The 26,306-nt window shown below is 41.4% G+C and overlaps 2 protein-coding genes across 3 annotated transcripts in view; both read left to right on the top strand.

Annotated features, from left to right (window-relative positions):
* The window catches only part of LOC118284635 (rab GTPase-activating protein 1), a 60,511-nt gene that overhangs the window by 27,747 nt on the left and 6,458 nt on the right, over positions 1-26,306 (top strand). For both annotated transcript variants that reach the window (XM_035607498.2, XM_035607497.2), the window contains 10 exons: positions 12,505-12,618; positions 15,358-15,432; positions 16,027-16,152; positions 16,399-16,542; positions 16,635-16,676; positions 16,947-17,075; positions 19,661-19,753; positions 21,174-21,284; positions 21,674-21,778; positions 22,848-22,931. In XM_035607498.2, the coding sequence (XP_035463391.1) occupies positions 12,505-12,618; positions 15,358-15,432; positions 16,027-16,152; positions 16,399-16,542; positions 16,635-16,676; positions 16,947-17,075; positions 19,661-19,753; positions 21,174-21,284; positions 21,674-21,778; positions 22,848-22,931 (1,023 nt within the window). The remainder of the gene's footprint in view (positions 1-12,504; positions 12,619-15,357; positions 15,433-16,026; positions 16,153-16,398; positions 16,543-16,634; positions 16,677-16,946; positions 17,076-19,660; positions 19,754-21,173; positions 21,285-21,673; positions 21,779-22,847; positions 22,932-26,306) is intronic.
* On the top strand, positions 1,428-5,880 carry LOC118284637 (probable G-protein coupled receptor 21). Its single transcript, XM_035607499.2, has one exon. It carries the CDS (start codon positions 2,333-2,335, stop codon positions 3,581-3,583), a length of 1,251 nt encoding a protein of 416 aa, XP_035463392.1. The 5' UTR covers positions 1,428-2,332; the 3' UTR covers positions 3,584-5,880.

The raw sequence follows: 26,306 nt of genomic DNA, 5'->3' as shown, positions 1-26,306 counted from the left end.
GTTGCGCAGGGGCACACAGAGCTGGCTATATGTCAGTTGTATATTGTCGTCATGCAGGTTATTTTCAGGTAATTTACCTAAAAATTAACTCAGGGCTCGCTCTTCTTTCTTCTATCTTTTCACCCCCCTTACTGTATTGTTCTTGCTGTCTGTATTTCTATCTCTCTTCCATCTCTTCCCCCTCTCTCCCTTGATTAACTCTGTGTTTCCTCTGACCTGCTTCCCCATCCTTTTCACCGTACTGTCATCTATTTTTAGCTCCTCGTGTGGTGGGCAGGGGAGGTGCGTGAAAGCATGGGAGTGTGTCTGGATTGCGGAAAGGTGCAGGATGGTGTGTGTGGCTGTGTGGGTATGTTTGGGTCTCCATCACGCCACACCAAATTGCCTTGCACGAGACAAGATCTGCAGTCTTCACAAAGTCATTAGAATGAGGACGCATCACTAAATCTGCCAGTGTTTACTACCCCCTGACGTTTCTAATGTTATTTATGGATTGTGAGTAATTAGTTGTAATCATCACATTATAGGATCTAAAAATAGCTCAATAGCATGCATACAGCATATCATAGTTGTTTGTAACTGATGTCACGCCTGAGTCCTTATAAATTCATGAAATCATAAACAGTAGGATCTTATGGGGACTTACTGAGGCTAATTGAAGATGAAGTAATAAAAAGTGTTCAACTTAGTCCTAAACCAGACCTTTTAGGGTCTTTTAAAAAGCTGGATGGTGATATTACCTTGAGGGAGATTTGAAAAAAATGAATAAAAAAAGCTAATTCTGGTGAGGTTGTGCTACCTGGTAATATCTGACTGTATCAAAGCAACTCTCATGTGAAGTGGTGCAGCATGTGCTAATGCATGACACAAACAGAAGCAGGTGCATAACTGTTAAGAGTATAAATACAATATGAACATTTTGGGATCTTGCTTCTACTTTTTTAGTATTCGCCAATTGGAACTATAGACTCCTTTTACCAGTGGATTATGTTGGAGTCTCTCTATCTTTCTCTCTTCCCTGACAAAAACAACACTGTTGTTGCTTTAAGAGGAGAGTATAGATGTTTTGACATTTTGTGGATGCAGAGAACATTCAAAAGACAATGCTACAAGGGCTGGGCTAACAGTGGCTGTTGCTAATTTTAACAGTGTGAAACAGTATTTTGGAATCCAGGGTAATTGTGACACACACACACACACACACACACACACACACACACACACACACACACACACACACACACACAAGGAGGCAGGAAGGAGGGAAGGAGGCAGCTTCATGCCCTTGCAGTTGATCATTGGTTTAACCCACAGGGAAGGGGAGGGGCTTCAGCGCCACTGTTTCTGTAGAGAGATCGGCAGAGGGACTGAGAAAAGAGGGAGGGAGAGAGAGAGAGACAGCAAAGGGGGATAAATGAACACGGGACGGTGGGGGGTGGGGGGGTTCTCCCAGCATCGGTTTGCCTTCCTACCTCATTTCCACTCAAGACATAGTTGCTGCTCCTCTGGATAGAAATAACAGCTGAGGTGTGTTAGTGCCTGAGCGCATGTTTTAAACATCAGCACCCTGTGCACTGCCTTCATCATCTCAGTTGACAACAGTCTACGGTGATCTTACAGCCAAGGACAAGACAAAAACTGAGACAAGAGCAAGCGGATGTGGAGGAGTGGTGGAAAGAGAGTAAAGCAGCACCAAGAAAGAAGAGGAAAAGAAGAAGAATCGGCAAAGAGAAGCTGGACAGAGGTGGAGTTACACGACTATATTGAAAGGAGAAATCATGTTTGATGTCTCCTTCCCTCAATTTATGTTTGCAGCGTATCACACAGTAAAGCCTTTTCACTGGGAGCTGTGTTTGTGACTGTGGACTACGGGCAGATAAAAGGCAGCGTCAGTCTGCGCTCTCTACAGCCGCAGCAGATGTTGAAGACATCTCTGACTTTATAGGGAGCGGAGGCATTTCAAGCATAGATTGGACTGGAATTCCTTTAAACAAAGTCACATTCCTTCCTTTTTTTCCCTTTTTGCGACTTCAACTGGGAAGTTTGCTTTGCTGGAAAAAGGTAGAACAAGAATCCATTTTAAATTTATGATTTAAAATATTTGGGTGAATTCACAACTGCCTGATCTGAAGATAAAACAAGGGAGCTTCCTCATCGGTCACGGCCCATTGCATCTTTCCTGCGTTCGAAATGGCAGATGGCAGCAGTCTCATCATGGAACCGCAGCATGGAGCATTTCTTTTGAACTGAAACCACACACATCGTCTCCGAAAAAGCCAGTTACCTGAGGAAATCGTGGGTTCTAGGGTTCCTTGTATTGCTGCCAAAGAAGATGAATTCCTCCTTGGATCCACTGAACCTGAGCTCTGCTGACCCATCAAACGTATCTGCTCCTTTCTGCCTGCTTGAGATGGGCTATTCCCAGATTTTCTCCACCTGCCTCCTTGAAGTCTCCATTATACTTCTGCTCACTGTTCTCATTATTTCTGGTAACCTGGTGGTCATCTTTGTGTTCCACTGTGCCCCCTTGCTCAGCCAGCACACCACCAGTGCTTTCATCCAGACTATGGCATATGCTGATCTGCTGGTGGGGGTCAGCTGCCTGTTCCCCTCCCTGTCCCTCCTCCATCACCTGCAGGGCCTCGACCCCAAACTCACCTGCCAGGTGTTCGGGTACATGGTGTCTGTTTTGAAGTCGGTGTCCATGGCTTCGTTAGCATGTGTAAGTGTTGACCGCTACATCGCCATCACGCGACCTCTGACTTATGCGTCCCTGGTAACGCCTTGTCGAGTGCGCTGCTGCATTATTCTCATATGGTTGTACTCCGCCCTGGTGTTTCTCCCATCTTTTCTTGGGTGGGGGAAACCTGGTTACCACGGCGATGTGGTGGAGTGGTGTGCAGTTGAGTGGAGGACTAGTCCGGCATTCACAACCTTTATTGTCGCACTGCTCTACGCCCCAGCAGCGCTCACCGTCTGCTTCACCTATGCCAATATCTTCAAGATCTGCCGACAGCACACCCGGGAGATCAGCGAGCGTCACGCACGCTATCGACCCCAACAGCTGCAGGTCCCTGGATCGGCGGTGGGATCTGTGGTCAAGGACACAACAGTGCACAACAGTGCAGCAGAACAAGGGCAGTTTCCCCACTTGTCCCAGCCGCAGAAACTGGAACACCACCAACCACAGTATCAGCAGCCCACGTCAACATACCCAGACAAGCGATACGCCATGGTGCTTTTCCGCATTACCAGCGTGTTTTATATCCTCTGGTTGCCCTACATTCTCTACTTCCTTTTGGAGAGTGCAGGGATCTACCACCACCCAGCAGCGTCGTTCCTCACCACATGGCTGGCCATCAGCAACAGCTTCTGTAACTGTCTCATCTACAGCCTCTCCAACTCTGCCTTCAGGAAAGGCCTCAAACGCCTCTGCTCCTTCTGTTTACAGCGCAGTGGCAGGGGCTTCGGGGTCAGGAACACCAAAAAGACTTTCGTTGGCTCTGTTGAAAAGGGATGTGCAGGGTCGGGGTATGGATATGACCATGGGGAAATAGGAATTGGCACAACATGTCATGTGTAGTACACACACACACACACACACACACACACACACACAGAAGGAACCCTCGAGCCAAATTGGCATTTGAACTTTTCAAAAGATGCCTGGTGTGTTGTAAAATGTCTCCTCTGCTACGCTGATATAGGCTGTAAAGAGATGGAAGGAGGCGTCAATCTGGCGCTGCTGTTTCCGTTGCACTTGGAGGTTACACAGACATCCTCTCTGCGTATGCCACAGTTGGCCAAGACAGAGAAAGCGAGCCGAGAGCAAAGCACTGAAGGACAGAAAGGCCCTCCGAGTGTTTTTAAGTGGCCACATCGCTGTGTTCAGACAGAGGTGATTGACGGAAAGGAGGTGAACAAGGTGTCTCTGAATCTCTGGAGAAGTGAACTCTTTTGAGGTTGCACAACATTTGTATCTGTTAGTTTTTATTTAAGGGTGTTTAATTCTTAACTTATTTTGCCAAAATTAAAAGACTGTTCCAAAAAGCTGTATGTGCAGTTTGAGAAACAGCATTTGTTCTTCCCAGATTATCAGCACAGTGTTGAATGCAAAAAAATGTAATAAATGCAAATGGAACAGTTGACTCTTGTCGTTTAGAAGTGTAGTTTTTACTTGCTCACATCCCCTCGGTATCTACTTGCGAAAAGTGAGAAACAAATTTGACTTGCAGCTAATTTATAGTTTGCTTTCATTGAGTGAACTGATTATGGTGTATCTGCTTTGAGACATTTCAGACTATTCATGGACATTGGATGTTCGATTATTTATTGATGTTGTTATACGAGATAAATCATTATGTCTTTAACTAAGTTGGGGATTCACACATTCATCCTGCTGTTTGTTACATATGACATGAGATTCTGCCCAGCTTTGGTGTACGACTGTTAACCTGACAAAATTCAAATGTCATTTTCTGTGAATTTTTATTCCTATAATTCCCCCCCCCCCAAATCTTTGTAAATTCCATTGCACCTTTTGTTGTTTGGATTACGTAACTGAACTTATTTCATAACTGTCCAAGGCAAAGTAAGACAAAGATAGTATATATTTTTTACACCTGTTATACACTGATTTTTGGTACATCTTCACTTTGATTTTCTCGCAAAGGTTTTTGACTGAAGGTAAGAAATGTTAATCATAGACCTTTGAACTGTGACCCTTTGCCCTTGTATTTGGAAATGGCTGATAGGAACAGTATAATGATAATTACACAACTACACAATGTGTAAATAGTGAAATATCACATTTCTGTATTCTCGCAAATCATTACCACACCTAGGTGTTTGCAGTATTGTGACTACATTATTGGATCTGCATTTGGGGACTAGTGAATGCACTACACACAAACACACATGAACACGGCAGGATCACAGGCTGATCATGCGTAAAGAAGTAACCCATTCCCTCTGCCAGCAGCCTAACCTCTGTGCAGCACTGTGAAGAGTGACCGACCCCACTAATTCCTGGGAATTGCGGTTGCATGTGTGTATGTTTGTGTCCATCATGTTGTTCCCACGTGTAGTTTTGTGATCACTCTTAACTTGATTATTCAAAAAAAACAGAATCAAGACCAATCGTATACTGAAAAGAATCCAAGTGTACATATTGTGTCATAAACTCAATGTTCTATTTTGAACCACGGAGACTTATTTCACAGTTTATTTAGGTGCAGATATTGTAGCGTTATACACCTTATCTAACCTACCAAAGAAAGTCGAACGGATAGGCTTAGATTATATCGTTTTTTTTTCTAAATATCTAATATATAAAGATTAAGTAAAAACGCAAATGGGTTTTACGCAGATTTTGTATAGGTCCACTGCACTGTGTTGGCTCAGTGATGCCTTGTGTGCATGAATATGACTGTTTCTCAGTATATAATGATTTATTGTTGCCTTGATCGACAAATGAAAATGAACTGTTGATTTATAGACGTGACTGTTTTTAGAGAGACTGGCAATCACATGCATGTGCAGAGATGAACATGTTCATTAGCCAGCCCTTGTCCTTAATTTCCACATTCAGTACAGAATGAAGTAAAACACATTTGCTCTGTAAAGTCATTTTTTTATGTGACTTAATTCAGCTACTCTTCAAAAGTTCATCATTCCGAATTATTGTTTTCTCTCTACTGTAAAACTGAAAATAAGCAGGAGAAAACATAAGACTTAAAACTGTTAGGCTTTTCTTGCATGTATTTGTTCATTTGTGCAAAGGTGTGTCTGAGAGTGTGTGTGTGTGTGTGTGTGTGTGTGTGTGTGTGTGTGTGTGTGTGTGTGTGTGTGTGTGTGTGTGTGTGTGTGTGTGTGTGTGTGTGTGTGTGTGTGTGTGTGTGTGTGTGTGTGTGTGTGTGTGTGTGTGTGTGTGTGTGTGTGTGTGTGTGTGTGTGTGTGTGTGTGTGTGTGTGTGTGTGTGGTGTGTGTGTGTGTGTGTGTGCAGGAATGTTACGATGCGACCTCTGGCTGAATTGGACTGTTGAAGGTGTTGTAGCAAGGGTGCTATCGAAGTAATCCCCTGTCAATGCTTTATGAGTTGGACATCACTTCCCTCCAGTGTACTGTATAATTAATGAGTGTATGTGACTATGATGTGCGACGGTGGCAGATAGAATCACATGTGGACTTTAAATGTTTTTGGCTTACATCTGTGAAGCATTGCCAAATATTGTATTCTTTCCTTTTGGGATGGCGTTCACAGAAGTGGCATATTGAATGTCTAACTGTCAAACTACACAAATTTATTTTTGTAAAATGACTTTGTTTTTGTCGTCTTTCTTGTGAAGTGATTGAGTTCGACACCAAGAAGGTTTAGCAGCATGCTAACCCTTTGAAATGAATGAAGCTGTGTCCAGAAGAAGATCCATTTTATTTCACTTTGATAGTTTCTATTAAGGTTTTTCTCACCACTGTCTTTTGCTATCTGAAAAACTTTGAATTTGAGGCAAGAAGTTAATGGTACGATTCCTGTGAAACGTGTCACATTTTTTTCATTAGCAAACACATACACACATTGTCCTATGGAACAATAACAAGAAGTCATTTCCTAGAGACTTACTGTAACCTTACCCGTTGAGTCAAAAATCAGCTTTTGTCCCCAATTGACCCACAAGTCTCCTCATGTTCTCAAGGGAACAACCCTGTGTCGGTGGCTTTGTTGAGGTATCCTGACATGTTGTGTAGAGTAAGAGGGAAAAAAAGGTAGTATGAACTCTTCGACCGGACTGAGAAAAAACATTTGCAGATTAAATGCAGACTCCTGCTATGAATGAGGGAAATAATTGTTGGTGTATTATAATAAATGAGTGACTACCACAAAAACGGTATCAGAAATCATCATTTAAACACGTACGTAAAGGCCATCTGCAGATAGTTTCATTTATATTTTGGAATGAACGCGTAAAAGCATTGCTACCCGTTATATATCCCTTCATTTTATTGTTTTATGTTAATCCCTTTACAAGTTGTCCTAAAACATTAGATGTGGCTGCTGCTTGGACATCTTAGTCTTCCTCTGGCAAACTAGACTGGGACTACCCAGATGTGAACAAGTCAAATACTGTATGTGTGCCTCGGTAAACAGAAGTGTGATTTTATCCGGCTACACCAAAAAAGCCCCCATGAAATTGATTAGTCTAAAATCAATTTTGAGGCACGGGAACTTTGATCACGAACATATTGTTCATGTAATTAACTAAAAAGCAACAACTGAGTACTGGTTGGCTATTGTATATTTCAACCTCTCTCTACTAGTGCACTTTAACACACGTGCCCGCACAGTGGTATTTTCTTATCTGATTTTTAATCTTTTTTAGATTTTCGGCCACACAGGAACCCAACAATAACCGACTCACAACCTGACTGTTGTAATCCACAGATCGTCATAACATTTAAGATGAGACTGTTCAAAGACCTTGGAAAAGTACAAAAGATGATTTATTATTATTATGCATTTGTTGCTTCTGTTTGCCCACACTGATCTTTTTCTATTTCTGAATACTAAGCCATTTACCACGTTGGATAACCTCCCATCCAGGTGTTGAATTTCCTTTTATAGATTGAGAATGTGGGGGATATTTTAAATGGTCAAACATATCTCATTTTTGCTTTCGTTGAAAGTGATTCTCTGTGACCAATACGACACATTTCATTAGATGATGCTTTGTAGTTTACAAACCTTTATGGTATTGTAGGTTATAAATGTTATGTGTCTGTACCAAGCAAATAAATGTAATGTTATCTGAAGTATTGTACAACATTATTACATTATCAGTTTCTCTACCTTTACCTCCATCACAAGTTAAAAATCATTAGTTAACACCACCGGAGTACATTACCACACTGTGTTATTTGTGACAAATGTCATCAAGTTTTTTAGGGGGAAAAAAGCAGACCCTCAGTCATATTATCAGGGAGGTGGAGGGCTGCTGGCCGAATATCAAGTTGTGCAGTTGATAAAGAAAAGTAATAGCCCTCTTTAACATTCTTCATTACATTCACACAGAATTTTCCATCATTGGTCACATCTAGACTTCGTCACGTTGATTGTTACAGATAAAAATTAGTTGTTGTTGTTGCGTATATTTGCAGTAAATGGACTTTATTAAAGCAGCAACGTATTTGTGTGAGCAGTCGGTCTGCTCAATTAGCACGCTGGCAAAGCTGCTGTGGGAAATGTTAGTGGTCTCAACTGGCAAATGATACTAGAACAAAATGCAGGCCATTGTAGTGTTGGCACAAAAAGTAGGGCATGAGACGGACAATTAAGATTAATGATGGGCGACGCTAAGGTGAGGTAAAAAGAGTTACGGGGAGCTTGAGGATTGGTCGATTACAGATTATTGTAAAGGCCAAAAATACAGAAGGAATCACTACATTTCAATAACTAGTCCAAAAAATGTATATATAATAATTGAAATTTTAGCCTGCGTACTTTTGAATATGTGATGAAAGCATCCATCAAAGCTTTATGGGCCTACTTCCTATTTCTTCTATAATTTAAAGTGAAATTGAGAGCAGCACTCTGGGTTATTTGGGTTGGGGGGAGGGGAAAAAAAGGTTTGTATCAAGCTTGATAAGTATCACGCCATGTTCTCTTGGCATCTCAGCAGGGTCCTTTAGGAGCAGAGAAAGAATAACAGAATGACATGTCAGCTATTGTGTTGAGTCAGAGAAAATCAGGGACCTTAACAATAGAGGGCTTGCTACTCAGCCTTCCCACGGAAGCCCTGCTCTGGTACTTTATTCCTAGCTTTAGACACACACTAGCCTTGACACTTACCCTAAGTGAAGTGTTTTTATCGTAGGTTCGTTGGAAGAACATGTTTTGCCTCTTTGCTTGACTAGAGATTTTTTTTTCTTTCTCTTATTAAATTGTTTTGTTTTTTCAGTTGGATGCTGAATAGTGGGATTTATTCCTCCTCAAAAGTTGTGAAGCTGCACTTAAAAGTAATATACTCAACAATTACAGAAATAGATGGACATTTTGGGGAATTTGACAAAGGATAAAGACATGGTTACCACTCATGTCCGTGCATCGAGCATGTAGTTAAAGCGATCAGCCTAGCTTTGCACAAAGGCTGGAAGCGTGGAGAAACAGCTCGCCCATTTTGTTTTTGTCTACATCTACCAGCACCTTTACACCTCTTAAATTGGGATATTTATGTTCACAGCCCTAGTGGAGAGAGCAGATATTAACTGTGCCCGACAACTGGTCGCCAAGAAATAGGTATGGCGTGTGGGACCAAACCAAACAATAATCTTGGGAAAATGAACCCATTGAGAAATGAATCGACAGATTAATTGACAGTGAGAATAATCGTTATTTGCAGCCCTGATTCAAAGCTAGGCTATACGTGCCTGCTGGCTCCAGCTCATTATTTACAATACGGACATGAGAGGTGCATTATGCAACAGAAGTGGTTGCAGCATCAGTTGTACCTGACTCAAGCTGGACACAACCACTGGTGTGTGTAGCCACCATGAAAGCATACAAGGGTTGAGTGTTTAAATATCACCTGAGGCCACAATAGTATTTATGTTGTCACACTTTTCTTACACTGTCGCTCTTACACAGTTACTTAGAGATACACTTTTCTCCGCACGCCCCCTTCTCTCCTCTCCCTTTGTCTTCCTCGTGATCACTCTAACTCGGAGACTTCCGTCCACCAACATGAGACACTGGATTTGTTTTCCCTCTCCCACTCACGCTACCCGCGTTTTCAAAACCTCCCTTTAGCAGGACAGACAGAGAGGAAGCTAATTTGCCATTATGTCAGAGGTCTTTGTACGTGCTCTCAGCACTTCAGATAAGTATGGCTAAGTGGTGCTTGTGTAAACATGGATCCTTATCATTCACTGAGAGACCGGTGCACGGCGTAATGGGCCTTTCTCACTGGATGCGGTCACTCCGCCCCTGTGCTCTAAAACACAACCAATACCAATGGTTTCTACTGTGAAACAACAGAGTGCTGGATTGCCTGTGTGCACCTTTCAAAATTACACACAGGCATACACACACACACACACACACACTTGCAGTAACTATGTCTTCGTGGGTGTGGTGGAAGTTTTGGAAAGGACCACTGTTGTTGGTCTCTGTTCCCCATTTGTTGGCTTTGTTTTAGTATTCCTTTCTTCCTGCATTTCTTCTTATACTTGCATTATTTTTGTTTCACTCTCTTCCTCTGTGGAAGTCGGAACAGTAAACCTTGGAAAGGAGAGGGGGGAGGGGGGCTTGATGTACAACAGAGAGGCTAGGAAGGTATATTTAGCTACACGGTGAGATTTGAAATGTACTCTTACTGACGTGATGGGGTTGCAGGATGCTATTGCCAAAAGGAATTTTAATGGTAATCTTCTTTCCTACTAAAGTGCCGTCGAGCCAGGCGGTGAATGCTGGAAAAACTCCAGGATTACTTTCCTTACTTCCCGATTTATACTGGAAACATTTTCCTAGATGGATCATTGGAATCTCAAATTAACTGGGTCATTAAACATGAATCTGTTAAAACATTATTGTGTCATATTGCTGACTAAAAGGCTTTGAAATGTTGCTCCGGGTTGACAAGCTTGGGTCACATGATATGAAAAGAAATGATTTTTAAGCTGTACAGTCTTGCGACGAATCTCCCATTCCACCAATTCCCTTAGGTGTTCTACTGGATTCAGATCTGGTGACAGGGGAGGCCACTGATTTCATTGTCATGTTCATGAAACCAGTCTCTGACGACTTCTGCTCTGTTACATTGTTGTTCCATAAGAAGAGGGCGAGTTGTGACCATAAAGGGAGGCCCGTGTTAGGCAGAAATACTTAAATTGGCATTCAAATGATGAGGGAGTGGTGATAAGGAGTCCAAAATGTGCCAAGAATACATTTCCCACACTACTGCCCCACCACCAGCCTGGACTGTTGTTGACACAAGGCAGGTTGGGTCGATGGATTCATGCTGTGAGCGCCAAATTCTGAGCCTGCCGCCTGCGGGCCGCAGCAAAAATCCAGATTCATCCAGACCAGGCTACATTTTCAGTCTTCAACTGTCCTGTCCTTTTGCGCAACCTCCGTTTTTTCTGTTTGTGTCTGATTGGAGTGAAACCCAACTATGAGACGTTTTTTCTGTTTAACGCTGTTGTAAAGAGCAGTTATATGAGTTACCGTAGCCTTTAGTCCTGTCGGTTTGATCCACGCTGGCCAGTTTTTCTCCGTCTCCAATAGGGCGTTGGATGTTTTAGTTTTTTGCCCAATTGTGAGTAAACTCAACGGATTGTTTGCGAAAATCCCAGGAGATCAGCAGATTTCAGAAATACTCAAAAAAGCACATCACGCACCAATAATTATGCCGCAGTCAAAAAACATTGAGATCACATGTTTCCCCTTATGGTGTTTATATGTGAATATGAACTGAAGTTCCTGAAGTGTATCTGCATGATTTCATGCTTTGCACAGCTGCCAATGAATTATGGATAATTGCATGAATTATACATTTGTGCAAATGTTCCCAATAAAGTGCTCAGCGAGTGCATATGAAGACACATTTGAATGTGTATATGATTTGTCATGTAGTGGCCACGGTGTCTGTGAGTAGCATTACTTATTTACAAGCTGTTTGTTACATATACACTGATCGTCAATAATGAAATGAGGTGTGATTAATCTTTGAAAAGCAAGGCTAGTTTGGAGTATTTACTGATCTGTGTGTGTGTGTGTCACACCTCTCTACCTATATCTGTTTATCCCGACCCTGGACATCTTGTGTGACCTTGTCTGACCTTTCTTTAGCTCGTGCGATGGCAATGTTGGTCTCGGTTCATTGATCAACCAATTCTGTCCCACTAGGGCTGCAACTAACGATTATTTTAATTATAATCAACAATCTGTTGATTGTTTTCTCAATTAATGGATTAGTTGTTTGGTCCATAAAATGTCTAAGTACACTCTCACAAAGCCGGCACCATCGCTGTAAACATAACCTCACCCTAACCCCCGGAACTTTGGCAACAGAATTATTACTTGTAATGTTCTCTAATGAGAGATGTGTACAGTTTGTACTTTGGAAGACAACATTTGGCCACCACTAATTCGTCCTACACCATACTGTAAATCTCAGCTGTGTGTGTGTGTGTGTGTGTGTGTGTGTGTGTGTGTGTGTGTGTGTGTGTGTGTGTGTGTGTGTGTGTGTGTGTGTGTGTGTGTGTGTGTGTGTGTGTGTGTGTGTGTGTGTGTGTGTGTGTGTGTGTGTGTGTGTGTGTGTGTGTGTGTGTCCACGACGTACCAAACACTGACCACTGCTGGATCTCTATGGAATTTGTCCCAGAAGTTGTCTATTAAAATCATCCTGTGGATTCTTAAGGAATGGAATATTCCTCGTCTGTGTCACACTTCCTGCACTTGTTTCACTCACGTTGACCTTTCTCTCTGTTTGCCATGTCTTGTCTCACTGTTAGGAGTCCCCTCAGGACAGTGCAATCACCAGAGACATTAATAGGACATTCCCGGCTCATGACTACTTCAAAGACACTGGAGGAGATGGACAAGACTCCCTCTACAAGATCTGCAAGGTGGGACGATAACACACACACACACCACTGTTTGTTTAAACAAAACATATATTCCCCTCTTGCCATGACATGCATTTAAAATTGTTACAATCAAAGTGTCATAAGCGATCTGTTTGAGGATTTGTTACAAACACTGTTGCCCTGACGTTTATAATGTCATGATTCCTGAGGATTATACTGTAGTTTGCGTGGGGGAAATAATCAGATTTTGCAGGCAAAAAATTAACAGTCAGGAGCAGCTATGTTCATCAATAAAACCAGCAGGAAATAACAGCAAACTGCGAGTGAAATTGAATCACATGTTTCCCTATAATACACTGTAACTGCTATACAAAGGATTTGCTTTACAGTAGGTACAATAATAAAGTTTGTGGAGCAATAATGAGAGTCGCTAACACTAAAATGAACCGTTCATTAATTAACTGAACGGCCACTCTGTTCCTGGGTGGTTCACTAAGTTCACTGCTTGTCTAAAGAAGCAAAATAAATTTCGAATCGAACACACGCATGCACACTCGAGTCTAACTGTAATTAGTCTGACTCGCGCACACACACACACACACACACACACCTACAGTATGTGCAAATCTCCGAAAAAAACACTTATTGATGGTGAAGTGCGTGTGCTCTCTTTCTCATGAAAACAAACGCATGCATATACAGTTGAGACAAACACACACGTCATCTTATAGTTCCATAATCCCACATGAAAAACTCTTTTTTGGGGGGTTGTTTTCATTTTCATGTCATTCATAATGTATAACTCAGGTGAGGGGCATCCATCTTTTCCCAGACAAGCACCTCCTCAGGTGTGTTTGAATAATTCAGTGGGCCCTCCCTTTCTTCTGGATGTGGATTGATCCACACTTTGTTTGACTTGTACTCATTATTTGTGTTTGTAGCTCAGTAGGCCACTACAGCCATTCCAAATGCTCTCCCTTCCTCTCTGCTCTCTTCCTTACTCGTCTCTAGTCATTGTCATATTGTCTTTACCCCCATCCCGTCCTCCAGTTCCTCCCCTCATCTTCCTTGACTGATATTCTAATGCCAGTCACTTGGCACTTCACAATATAGTCAAGAGTGTTCAAAGACATACATCAACCTAATTCAAGTGCTCTGCAGTCAATCAGGTCTGCTCCGGGTTCAAAAACTAACTGTATAACTATATATAACTGGAGGAATCTCTGTCTGTCTGTCTGTACTTCAAGTTTCTCTACAACGACTCTCACACTTAACAAGCGTTTTGCTGAAGGACCAGGGAAATGCAGGTTTCACTGTGAAGTTTTGTGGATGAGCACTTCTTGAGAAAGCTTCAATCATATATATTTTTTTTTAACTTGACATGAAGAAAAACTCAGAACTACTCTGCGAGGGCAGTGCAGCAGCACCCATACAATTCAAAGCAATGAAACATCTCCAAAAAAGACGGAACTCAAGTGTTATGGGCGCAGCTATGTAATCGCAGGGTTTATTGCTCGGCGGAACGAGGAAGTGCCGGATGGAGTACGAAGTTGTTTGGATGATGCTGTTTACAAATCTGCAAACCGGATAAATGAAGGTTACCAAGCAATCAGCCCCCTGTCCTGTGGGCAGCCTATCCCTCTGCCCCTATCGCTATGGTGAATGGCATCCATCGTGGGTCTCTCGGCATGTATTGGCCAATAGGTCACCCAGACACTCCAACACCAAACAGGTTTGCTTTGATGAAGCAGGAAAGGATACAGTTTGCTGTGTGTTGTGTTGTACTGTAGAACAGCTCCTACTCTTTATGGCATTGCATGGGCACTAAGAGCCAAAGATTAAGGAATGCTGCAAGCAATAAGAGCTGAAGTTATTGCCACGCTACAAGTACTAGTTGCTGAACTTTATCGACTAGCACAGGGAGCTACCGCCACCTGCCTCTTCGACCAATCCCAACAAGGCTACTATTGTTCGTGTCATCATTATAAATCTCTTTTAGGAACTAGCATTGTACTATGTCCTCTTTCCTCGTGCCCCCGCTCTCTCTTTCTCCCTCTGTCTTTCTCTAAACCAAAATGGTGGAGCCGGATGGCCCCACACCCAGAGCTTACTTTTTAAAAATTTGAACAACAGTCGCCACAAGTGCCCTGCTCATGGGAGAATGTTGGGTCTCTTTAAATGATATTTTCAGGAGCAGCGTCTAGACCTGCTCTATGTGAAAAGTTGCCTGAGATAACATCTGTGATTATTTGGCACCATATACATGATTTGGTTTGGGTGAAAACACCCAAATATGAAAATGACAAAAAACCTTGATAAACTACAAAAACTTCATCAGTCATGTGTGTTGTATTTGTATTTATAAAACCAAGGGAGTCACTTTAAATACCATTTATGATTCTTGGTTAGCACAAATGCATTTCATGTAAGAACTGACGGTGGTCGGTAGACGGTAGCAATTTTTGTGTGCTATTTCTCAATTTCTTTTCTGCTTTATGTAAAGCCATGTGGAGCCATGTGTTTCTCTTTTCTTGTTAAATACAAGGATCTGTTAATATAAACACTGTTTAAAGTAGCTTCATAAATCCTGGTTTGAAATCACACAAATTACATGCTCCAGTTGCAAGGAGACAGAAATATTTGGAAAAACGTATAATGTTTTGAAAAGGTTTTTTATCATCATTTTATTCCCCTCATTTTTTTTCATTTTTTTTTTTGAATTCACTGTGAAACTGATTCACCGACTCTGTGTCTGTTTGCCTTTGTCTTCTCCTTCAGGCCTACTCTGTTTATGATGAGGAGATTGGCTACTGCCAGGGACAGTCCTTCTTGGCTGCTGTGCTGCTGCTGCACGTGAGTTTTCGCATATCAGCAGGGAACTCCCGCAGAGCTTTTCAAACAGGATCAAGACCAGAGAGGAAATGTTTTGTTTTCATTTGAAATCATTTATGTCTTTTTTTGAAATTCCACAATGGTTGAGACTGGAGAATCGGTCTGGCTCATTTTGAATGTCATAAAGCCTTTCCTGTGTAGTCAGTTAGTAGGATTCACTCAACATTCACTTCACATAAGCAGAAAAAATATCAGGTGGAAGGTCGAATCTCTGGGTTACTGACATTTTTTTATTGAGCACACTTGCAATCCAGGGACATGTCAGCACTACCACCTAGTGGATAAACCATGTATGTGCCTTATTAGAAGCTTATATATCAGGGAAGATGTGTTCTGAGTTATTTTAAGGAATGAATTAACAGTTGAACTCATTTTAATTTGTTCAGTTAACATTAAAGTTTAAAGTTTATAGTGTGTGTTTGTCATATGACCTCAATACATAATGTTTTTGTGAAAATACTTTACTCACATCTTGTAATTTAGCGTCATCAGAAAGTGTTACGTTATAATTGACGTGTGGTGCTGATTATGAAATCTCTTGGTCCTCCCCTTTAGATGCCAGAGGAGCAAGCATTCAGTGTGCTGGTCAAGATCATGTTTGATTACGGGCTCAGGGACCTTTTCAAGCAGAACTTTGAAGATCTGCACTGCAAGTTCTTCCAGCTTGAGAGACTCATGCAGGTGTGTGTGTGTGTGTGTGTGTGTGTGTGTGTGTGTGGCAATTGTAAATCTACAGTACTTTTTCAGATTTTACGCCGCAGCAGGGGGCGCTCCTGCGCCTCTTCTCATTCCCCATTTTCAAAAAATATGTTCTTGCTTTCTCTGTTTATTTTTTTTTCTATTTATTCATTTGTCTTTCTCTCCACCTCATTCCTTCTACTACTCTTTGTCTCTGTCCTGCTGTCTCTTTCTTTCTGTCCTTAATAGGAGTACATACCAGACCTTTACAACCATTTCCTGAACGTGGGTCTGGAGGCTCACATGTACGCCTCTCAGTGGTTTCTCACCCTCTTCACAGCCAAGTTCCCTCTTTACATGGTCTTCCATATCATCGACCTGCTGCTGTGTGAGGTAGGTGATAAAAGACGAACACACACAGACTGAACACAACTATACTGGCTGCACATGAATGTGAAACATTTTTCTTTACCCTTTTACTTTAGGGCATCAGTGTGATCTTCAATGTTGCCTTGGCACTTCTGAAGGTAAGATGGCCCACACGAAACTGAATGCGCACAAATACATGCATACACACGTGCCAAGCATCCAGAGCATTGGGTAGAAACAGAAACACACAGCATGTGCCAACAGAAATTTAAAAAAAATTGTTTATCATATGTAGTTCATTTCAAAAGTTGTTGACGAGTGATAATACTGCTGCTGCCTCAGAGGAGGATCTTTTTTTTCTGTGCTACACTGGTTTGGATAAACATGGGCCTAATTAATATTTGTGTGTCCCCCTTATTCCCCCTCAGACATCAAAAGATGATCTGATCCAAACAGACTTTGAAGGCGCACTCAAATTCTTCCGCGTCCCGGTTCCAAAGAGGTACCGCTCTGAGGAAAACGCAAAGAAACTGATGGAGTTGGCCTGTAGCATTAAGGTGAGCGAAAAAGAGTCTCAGTAGCAGGAGCTGTGTTTACTTGTTGTGTTTTGAATAAGCTTATTTTAACTTGCTTCACATGCATGAAATAGGAAGTTCTTAAAAGCCCCCAAATTAATTAATTCAGATTGGAAACAAATAATTAATGGCAAACTATCTCAGCATGTCTGCTTATGTACCAGTAGGGGCCACTGTTGAACTTTAACACTTCATAGATGCCACACACACGCACGCACACACACACACACACAAGCACACTTGTGTCGCGACCTGTTTTGAACAGTCTGGCCTAGTTTAGTGGGCCTGACTTTGAAGGTAACTTTGGGCAGAGATATTTATGAGAACAAACTCGGTAAAGGAGCCCACATGGAGAGAGATTTGAGCTTTTTGGTTCTCAGTCAGACAGGTGTGACGCACGACGAGCTCCCCCAGCAGAGAAGAACCCAGTGGAAGTAAAAACCGAGCCAAATGAAGTGGCCGTGGCGTCTTGAAGATGTGCCAGTTCTCATCTTAAAATCATCAGTTCATGAGTTTGGTCGTGTTATGCTGATGGGAGGCAAACCCTCTATTTTAGCATTTTATATTTTCTGCTGCTTTTGGTCCATTTGATATGTGTGTAAATGCTTTATTAGTTATCAAGCTCACATTCACATGGGCACCAAGAAGCACGTCGACCCACCGATTACTGCATGCAGCTTAAGAAGTTATTCCTGTTGCATTATTTGGCAAGAGAAAATAATTCCAAGAAGTCATTTGACAAATTGACTCTGGCGAGTACCATACTGCCGGAGCTGGAAATTAAATCTTAAGGTAGGCTAATCTGAATCTTGGATGTCACTGTTGGGGGATGTACTGGCTACTGATTGCTGGTGACCTCATTGACTGATGATACTGATTGGACCACAAATCTTGGTAGCTGCTTTTGCTTGATTCACGGGACTGTGAGATTTAAATTAGCTACCTGAGAATGTACAGTATGCATGGACACAAAATAATTGAGAGCTGTATTGGTTACATTGTATTTATATACCTGAGGTAGAAACATCCCGGTCTTTGAACCCCTTACTTCTTTCTCCCCTGCTGTATTATCCTCACAGTGGAATCAACCAGTGAAAGCAGAATTAGGATTATTGTGATCCTGTCTCAGATAGAGGAAAGAAAAAAGAAGTTTTATGGTTATGTTATCAGTAAGATGGCATATCTATTTCTTAACTATAGTGCAGTGGTATGGTGGGAGGTCTAGAAGATGACATAAGGTGAAGAAGTCTAAACCATTTAGTTTGGAATGGTTGTCAAAGGTCAATCAATTGTAATAGTTTTTCTCTCAGTGAATATGAGACAAAACACTTATAGGTCACAGAATTTATTCATGAGACAATCTTGAGGTCAAACCAGTGTCATTAACGATGTCTCGGTGTGTGTAGTTGTTACACCTACTTTGTCTTCTTGCCCGCCAACTTTTTGACTTTTGAAAGCTGATGAATGCAAATTGTCCAGGGAATTTAATTGAAAATCGTGGAACAACTACCCCAGGTTTTTCCTTTGTTTGTTTTTTAGTTTCTGCCCTGAACGACCTCTTGTACTTTTTCATCTTCCTTTTGTCCGTCATCCACTTTTAGAGCAGTATTTGCGACCAGATACACTTAAGAGACGACACACACACACACACACGCTCACAGCAGGAGAACATGCGAGTCAAGTTCTCTCAACGTCATTAGGCGATGAGTGCTTCGAGCACTTGGATCATCAGATATACTGAAGTATAACACTAAACCTGAGATTGTAACGTATACAGGCAGACTCGCACGCAACAGTGCTTTGATGTCGCAGCTGTTACTGGACGCATTCGAGTCCACAGACAGGACAAGCACGTCTTAGACTGCAGAGAGTGTGAGGGTTTTCTCTTTCATGTTGAAAATCAGGCACATAGTATTCTTTGTATGGTACTAGCTATCTTAAAAAAAACAACTAAAAAAAACAATGTAGGGCAGTGGTCAGGCAGTGAAAGGCCTGTTGATGTGTCTGCTTAAATGCAATGTGTGTGAAGCAGCTGTTGGCATGAATGTGAACCGCTGAACCTCAACTCTCTGAATTTTATGTGTATCGCTTCAACAAGACAATGAAGAGTTTCGAGCCGCAGAAAATTTGGATTTATCTTCCTGGCAGACAACCCCTTAAAAAAATCTGTATATACATAAATGTACTACTCTTAGAGATGGCACTGTATGTGGCCTTATTTCGAAATGCTTAAATCTGCATATTGTAGTAATTTTGCATGTAAACGCAACAAAACTGTAAGGTGATATGATTTATGAGATATCTCGGTGAACCAGCTTGTCAGACAGAAATTAGCACCAGTTATTGCTGAATATATGCAAAATCAATCACATCTTATTCCACAGCTGCAAGTATAAATCTGGTGTCGTTGTTTACAAAATATTTTCAGTATAAAATTGAGTCCTCTTTGGCAGCCAGCTGAAGTGCAGGAGGCGGAGAGTTTTTGATTTACATTCTTCATCGTGTGTATATTTGTTAGTATTCTTCATATGTGTGATGCAGTTGTTTCTCCTCCCGCTGCCCAACAGATCAGCCAGAAGAAGCTGAAGAAATTCGAGAAGGAGTATCACACCATCAGGGAGCAGCAGGAGCAGCAGGAGGCCCCCATTGAGAGATATGAGGTGGACATGTGCCCACGTTTACACACGCATTAAGAATTCAACGAGATCTTTGATTTAATGTCTGTCAGAATGTTGAAATTCTTACCTGGTTTCTTTCTGAGAAGAGCAGTAAACCTTTGAATCCCTCTTAATCTCACAGCTCTTTAACAAGATTAATGGGTCGTGTTACTAGTACATGGTAATGTTGTGAGATAAATAAGGATGTGTCACTACAGCGCTCAATTTTCCTCCGTTACCACATTTGCATGATTGTTTAATTAAAGTCATGTAAATATGCTAAAACAACCACAGTACATTCTTTTTTATTAACTGTAGATCTTGACAGTCCCTGTTCTAGAAGAAAAACTACATGGCTCAAAAAAAAGCCATTCTTTGTACATGTCATACATCATCTCAAGGGTAACGGGTTGGTTGTGTACAGTAGAAGATCATCAGTTACAGTGACTGAACTTCTTTTGCGTTTGCTCTTGAAAATTCACTTCAAAAATATATTATTATTTTTTGGTATTTTAATACACTCAACTGTTAAACCTCAACATAATTGGTTCAGTCAGTCACTTCAGTCGTTGTGATTATCATACGATGATGTTGAGACATTTTTCATCACCACAGCTGAAATTGTGCTTCTAGTGTGTGTATTTTATTTATGTTCCACATCCCTCCCAGTTAACATCAGACAGTTTCATTACTTGCTTTATTTAGAGTGTATATCAGAGCATTAAATGTCCCACTAATTTGTGTTTTCATACAATTTTAAAGAACGATAAGTTCAACACTATAGATGAGCAGGAAATTCTCTATGAAAACAATGTGCTCAGAAATGAGAATGTGTGAATTCTCGGAAAAGACAGATGTCATCACAGGCTTGGCATTTGCTGCATATTTAAAAAAACAAAGCAACTAGCGCTTGGAAGTAGGAACAACTGAAGATTTCATAATATCTGTACTTGATCTTAACTCTTGTGCATCGTCATCTCTGGGAAAATATTATGTCTACATGTACTAAAAACAATTATCTGTTGATGTTGATTATGTACAAGCGGGTTATGCCCAGTCAAACATTACAGACGACTCTTACTGTGTAATTACTATGATCACCTGATCAAAGTTAACTATTACAGTCCCACAGTTTCGTTGTGTAGTGTTGCATTACTTTAGAGGCAGGAATAGATGCTTACACATTAATTTGCAACTCTTCATGATTAACTCCTTTTCCCCTTCTCTGCTATCTCTTCACTGTCCTGCCTCTTTCATTCCCTTCACTTCTCTCTGTTCATATGCTCTTCTGTTTTGCCGTCCCTCTCTTTATCCTGTATCACCATTGTCATTTCTTTGTCTTTATCTGTCTCACTCTGTTATTTTCTTCTTCTTTTTTCTCCCTCCGTTCTCTCTCTCTCTGGGTCTCTCTACCTGTATCCAGCGGGAGAACCGTCGTTTGCAAGAGGCTAACATGCGCTTGGAGCAGGAGAATGACGACCTGGCACATGAACTCGTCAGCAGCAAGATAGCTCTGCGCAAAGACCTTGACAACGTAAGTCAAACCGAAAAAATACTTATGTCATTATTTTTTTTTGCAAGTGAGTAGGTTCACAAACATGTGACTTGTCCCTGCTGTAAGGAAACGTAAAGTATGTGGTTCATGTGACAACAATTGTGCAAGACCTGAAAACAATATGAGGGAGAGTGAAATTACGAGAGTGTTTGTGCAACAGGAACACGTACATGTTGCAAAGCCTTTATTTACACTGAACCTTGATTTACACAGTCTTAGAATTGTGTGTGTGTGTGTGTGTGTAGCATGGTTAGACTTGAAATGAGACTGTAGAGAGAAAACTTGAGAAGAAAGTAGGGCGAATCTAACTTTCAGTGACCTCATCTACATTGGCTTATTTTGTCTGTGTGTGTTTGTGTATGCTTCAGGCTGAGGAAAAGGCGGACGCCCTGAACAAAGAGTTGCTGCTGACCAAACAGAAACTTGTGGACTCTGAGGACGAGAAGAGACGACTGGAGGAAGAGTCTGCACAGGTTAGAGCCAACGACACACTTTTATCAACATCTGAACTGAGCCTGTGTCGAGAAAATACATTTTTTAATATAAAACATTACAGTGATACAGATGCTGCACTATTGCAGCACACGTATATCTCTATCCATGAGATGAATCACAGTCTATCTCATGGTCAGAGCCAATGTGTCTGCAGGTTTTCATTCGAACCAAACACTTAGCGAATTAATCACTACATTAACCTGTTTGGTGGGAATAAAGACTTGTGGCTTGTGGTTTCTTGTCTAGTGATTGATATATTGTTCTTTAAAAACAAAGCTGTGATTTTTCTGAGGCAAAAGTACTGATCATACTCTGACCTTTGTATTTATCGCACAAAAAAAATCTGTCTATTTGCATCTCTGTACTCATCTCTCTGCTCGTTGTCTGTCTCTCCACAACATTCTCTTATAATCCCTCCATGTCATTTTCCCTGTGCCAATTCATGACATTTTCCTCGGTCAATGTGACATAATTGGTGGAAAAAAGTATTTTCCAAACATATTCTGTTCCTACTGGTTGTGTCCTTTTTATTACGGCCTGTATTCGCCACAGTCAAATCTTCAAAGTGCGCCGATGTCAGTTCGTCTGTGAAGTGGATTTTCTTGAGTTCAGTCAAGAATCCCCTGAAGGCAGAGACAGACCTGCTGCCCTCAGTTCCCATGTGTGTTCGGTGTTGTCCTCCAAATGCCTCCTGTCTTCTTGAGTGTGTGGCTGTGGCTGTGAGTGATGTATGTGCTTGCGTGGAGGTTGTACACAGGGCGTGTCTTTGCCCTCAGCTTCACGTCTGCCAATACTTTTCTGTCTTCTTTACATTTCATGGCAGTCACACTGTCTCTGAGGCATCTGATGCTGCTCCTGCCCTTGGTCTTAAACCTGCTACATCCTAACTCTGTGTGTGTGTGTGTGTGTGTGTGTGTGTGTGTGTGTGTGTGTGTGTGTGTGTGTGTGTGTGTGTGTGTGTGTGTGTGTGTGTGTGTGTGTGTGTGTGTGTGTGTGTGTGTGTGTGTGTGTGTGTGTGTGTGTGTGTGTGTGTGTGTGTGTCCACAGCTGAAGGAGATGTGCAGACGAGAGCTTGACAAATCAGAATCAGAGATCAAGAAGAACGGCTCCATAATTGGAGAATATAAGCAGGTATGTAGTGTGTATCTGAAATTTGTGTGCAGAAATCACTTCAAGGGTTTCCTTCCATTTCTAAAGTGATATACATGAATGGAAATTGGAAGACCAAGAAAGATGATGACGACATGTAAATAAATAGATGAAATATAATAAATGGGAAGATGAGCACAAAAAGATCATAATCATGCGGTCGTTCCTCACAGTTACGTCATTCTCTATCGTCACAAATACTGAGTTTCTTCCTTTTCTGACATCTCTGTAATATCTTTATCATTGTTTAATCAAAGAATTTCTAGTAATCATAATGATACTTCTTATTTTAGACCAAGTGAAAGTTATTGACACAGAACAAAACAATTAATGAAACCAAAGACCAATGCATAAAAAATTTAAATATGATAAAATAAGTTATAGATTTAACAAAACTCTGAAGTCATTAAATCCTGGACTCTTTAACAGTCCTTCCCTTGAACGTTTCAAACTACATGCAGGGCTGTGAAGCTAAAATGTGTTAAATAGCAGGGAGAAATCCCATTAAGACCCTTAAAGGTAATCAATAAAATATTTTGAGCAATATTAAAACCTATTAGCAGCCTGTGTAAAGTGAAAAAAAATAGGTGTAGATGATTCACATCTCTTAGTTGGGAGCAGAAGAAGTTAACAAATTATGTAAAGCACTTATTCTAATCTGAGGCTTTAAATATAATTTCACGAGGGGCTTCAAAATGTAAATTAGATGAACAGAAATCTGTTCATTGATCTGGAAGAAGCACAGAACAGAGGAGCTTTGCTAATTAAAGATGCAGCTGCATATAAAACAGAATCGGTGAGAACTTGTAATTGGTGATCAGATGCAAACTTCCAGTATTTCTGTTGGATCCATGTTTTACTTTGGTTGTCAAAAATTGTTCAGTTTAAATTGCAGGATTAAAAGACATGAATACAAGGCCAAACAGTCGTCATCACCAGGATACTTCATCACACTGATCAACCCCACAGTGACTACACGGGTTCATTCAGTTCATGCTTTTAACATATTTCTGTCACTGTGGATAATCATTTTGTTGATTTTGTATTGTGAAGGCAGTTTTGTGTACTTTCTATGTGCCTCATCCTGAACTCCGGATGTTTGAGGAGTGAGCCCTGAGCACCTCTTCTCCACTCATCTTCCCTTATTTGTCCTTGTCCTTGCGTAGCTCGGCACTGATCGAGCCATTACTGTGGCAAGATAAATATTTAAAAAATAATATAAGAGCCTCCTGTTTTCATTCATCTATCTAGTTTGAGAAGCAGAAGAAAACCTCATTCCGTGGACTGTCCCTAAGCTGAACCCTGAGCCTTTGATTGCCGAGCTTGTGCGCATATTTTGAGCTCTGTTTCCGAATTCCTTGTACTGTGATTTTCATCCCTTTAGATCTCATCCTGTCACATAATGCTTAAATATAAACCCATCCCGATCAAGCGCTATTACCATCAGCACAGACACATTACGCAACTATCCAGCTCCTATCGCTCCTTGTGCGGGCAGACGGAAATAGCAAGAGGACTAATTTAGAGACAGACCTGAACTTCACCTTAGTCTAAAAATGTTGGCAGCACACTGGAGTTGACAGCAGGTCTGAAAAGCGGTGACAAGAGCCATCATGGAGGAGGAGGAGGAGGGGTTTGATGGATGTGTGTTTGTGTGTCTATTACGGGTGAAAGCAGCCTTCGGATCGCTCGCATGCAGCTGAGAGCTGTGCTGCTGAGCAGGGCTGAGCGTGAAAATGGGGCTCCCCGGCAAAAATAGTTTTCCTTTTTTTTGTCAGGAAGGAAGGGGGGTGATAGATGGAGGGAGGCAGAGAGGGAAAGGAAGTCTGTGCAGGAGAGAGCAGAGGGAGGACAGCAGCTCTCGATCCTCTGGGATCGACATGTTGAAGAATGCCCCAAAATAGCCTGTGTTGATTTGAGCCCAGATTAATCGGAATTGTTCGTCCAAATAGCGTTTTCCTATTTCAGTGTCTGTGAAGTTTATTTTTGGGGGGATTACAGCCAGAAAACATTTGTGTGCTAATTGCCCCCCCCCCCCCCCCCAGCCCACACAGATGGAGAAAACTGTGTCAAGTGGTGTATTGTGATCCCTGTTGTATGAGCAGAGCTTGTGTAGATACAGTCAGACTCGCCGGGCAGTTGCCAGGTAGCAGACACACGTGCCAGTGCTTTTTTCCCCCTCTAAGGCCCTGTTAGCATTATATATTTATTTTATACAGTTTTAAAATATTTTGACCCTGGACACACAAAATATTCAACATTGGATTGAATTCATCTTCTTCTCGTTCTGACCTTTAAATATATTGTTATAAATGTGATAAATAATTAAAATCGCTTAAGCCTATTGTATGCACTGTAAATATACATGACCAAGAAATCAAAAGTGACCCCAAACATTAAAGTTAGAGCAGCACTGGATGAATTATTGAGTGGAAATGTTTAAAATTAGATTGTTTGTGAGGGGGGGAAAAATAGAATATGAAGAACGTAAAAACATTTTAAATGGCTCTTGGCTCTTTAAGCCTGAACTATCAGAGGCACAAGCACAAGATGAGTATATCATTAGTGTGACTCAGCAGTGTGAAAGATAAAGGAGAGTAAAATGCCTGCTCTTCACATGGGGACACAACTGAAGACACTGAGCAGCTCAAGTTAAAGCTTCACAAAGTAAAAAAAAAAAAAAAATGCTGCCGAGTAGACCACAAGGTAGAAAATAAAAAAATGGGAAGCAGGGGGATTAAAAGAGCAGGGGACAGCTGCAACAGCATGTGGGATAAGAGATTGTTAGTGATGAAGGGAAGGTAGAGAGACGGCTGCAGTGAAAGCACCTGAGAGCAAATGAAGGAGAGGATGGAAGATGAAAGATATGTGGGAGGAGAGCGATGGGGAGCTGCTCGGCTAAAGATACACAGATAGATGTATAGATTGATCTCTAAAGGAGGAGGACGAGGAGATGTACAGTATCTGCTGCAGAGAGCAGGAACAGACAGAGAGACGCGATGACCCGATGTACCCGTTATGATGACTCATGTCACATTGATTGCTCTGTTCATCTGCAAACTGGAGCTGCGTGTGTGTGTTTGTGGCTGTGGGTTAGAGGTAGAAGACTAGATGTGCGATAGCAATACTTCATTTATGTAGTACGTTTAATTCCAGGTGGAAGCACAATTATGTGCAGCACAAAGCATCTCGAAAGTTGCAGCCACAGAAAGTATGTGGACATTGTGAAACATAAGTAAACACAATTCAAACAAATAAATAATGTATGTGAATCAAAAACATTTTTTTTTAAGTATGCATGTGCATACTCATACATGTTTAAACTATGTGCACTGCTGGGTAAAAAAACAGGAAATG

Source organism: Scophthalmus maximus, chromosome 20 (genome assembly GCF_022379125.1).
Source record: "Scophthalmus maximus strain ysfricsl-2021 chromosome 20, ASM2237912v1, whole genome shotgun sequence".
NCBI lineage: Eukaryota > Metazoa > Chordata > Actinopteri > Pleuronectiformes > Scophthalmidae > Scophthalmus > Scophthalmus maximus.
The sequence above is the reverse complement of the archived record's forward strand: the minus strand, read 5'-3'. Positions and strand labels throughout refer to the sequence as shown.

What these genes read in the sequence shown, in the direction of transcription:
- LOC118284637 (XM_035607499.2), top strand. Translation starts at nt 2,333, where the DNA reads ATGAATTCCTCCTTGGATCCACTGAACCTGAGCTCTGCTGACCCATCA.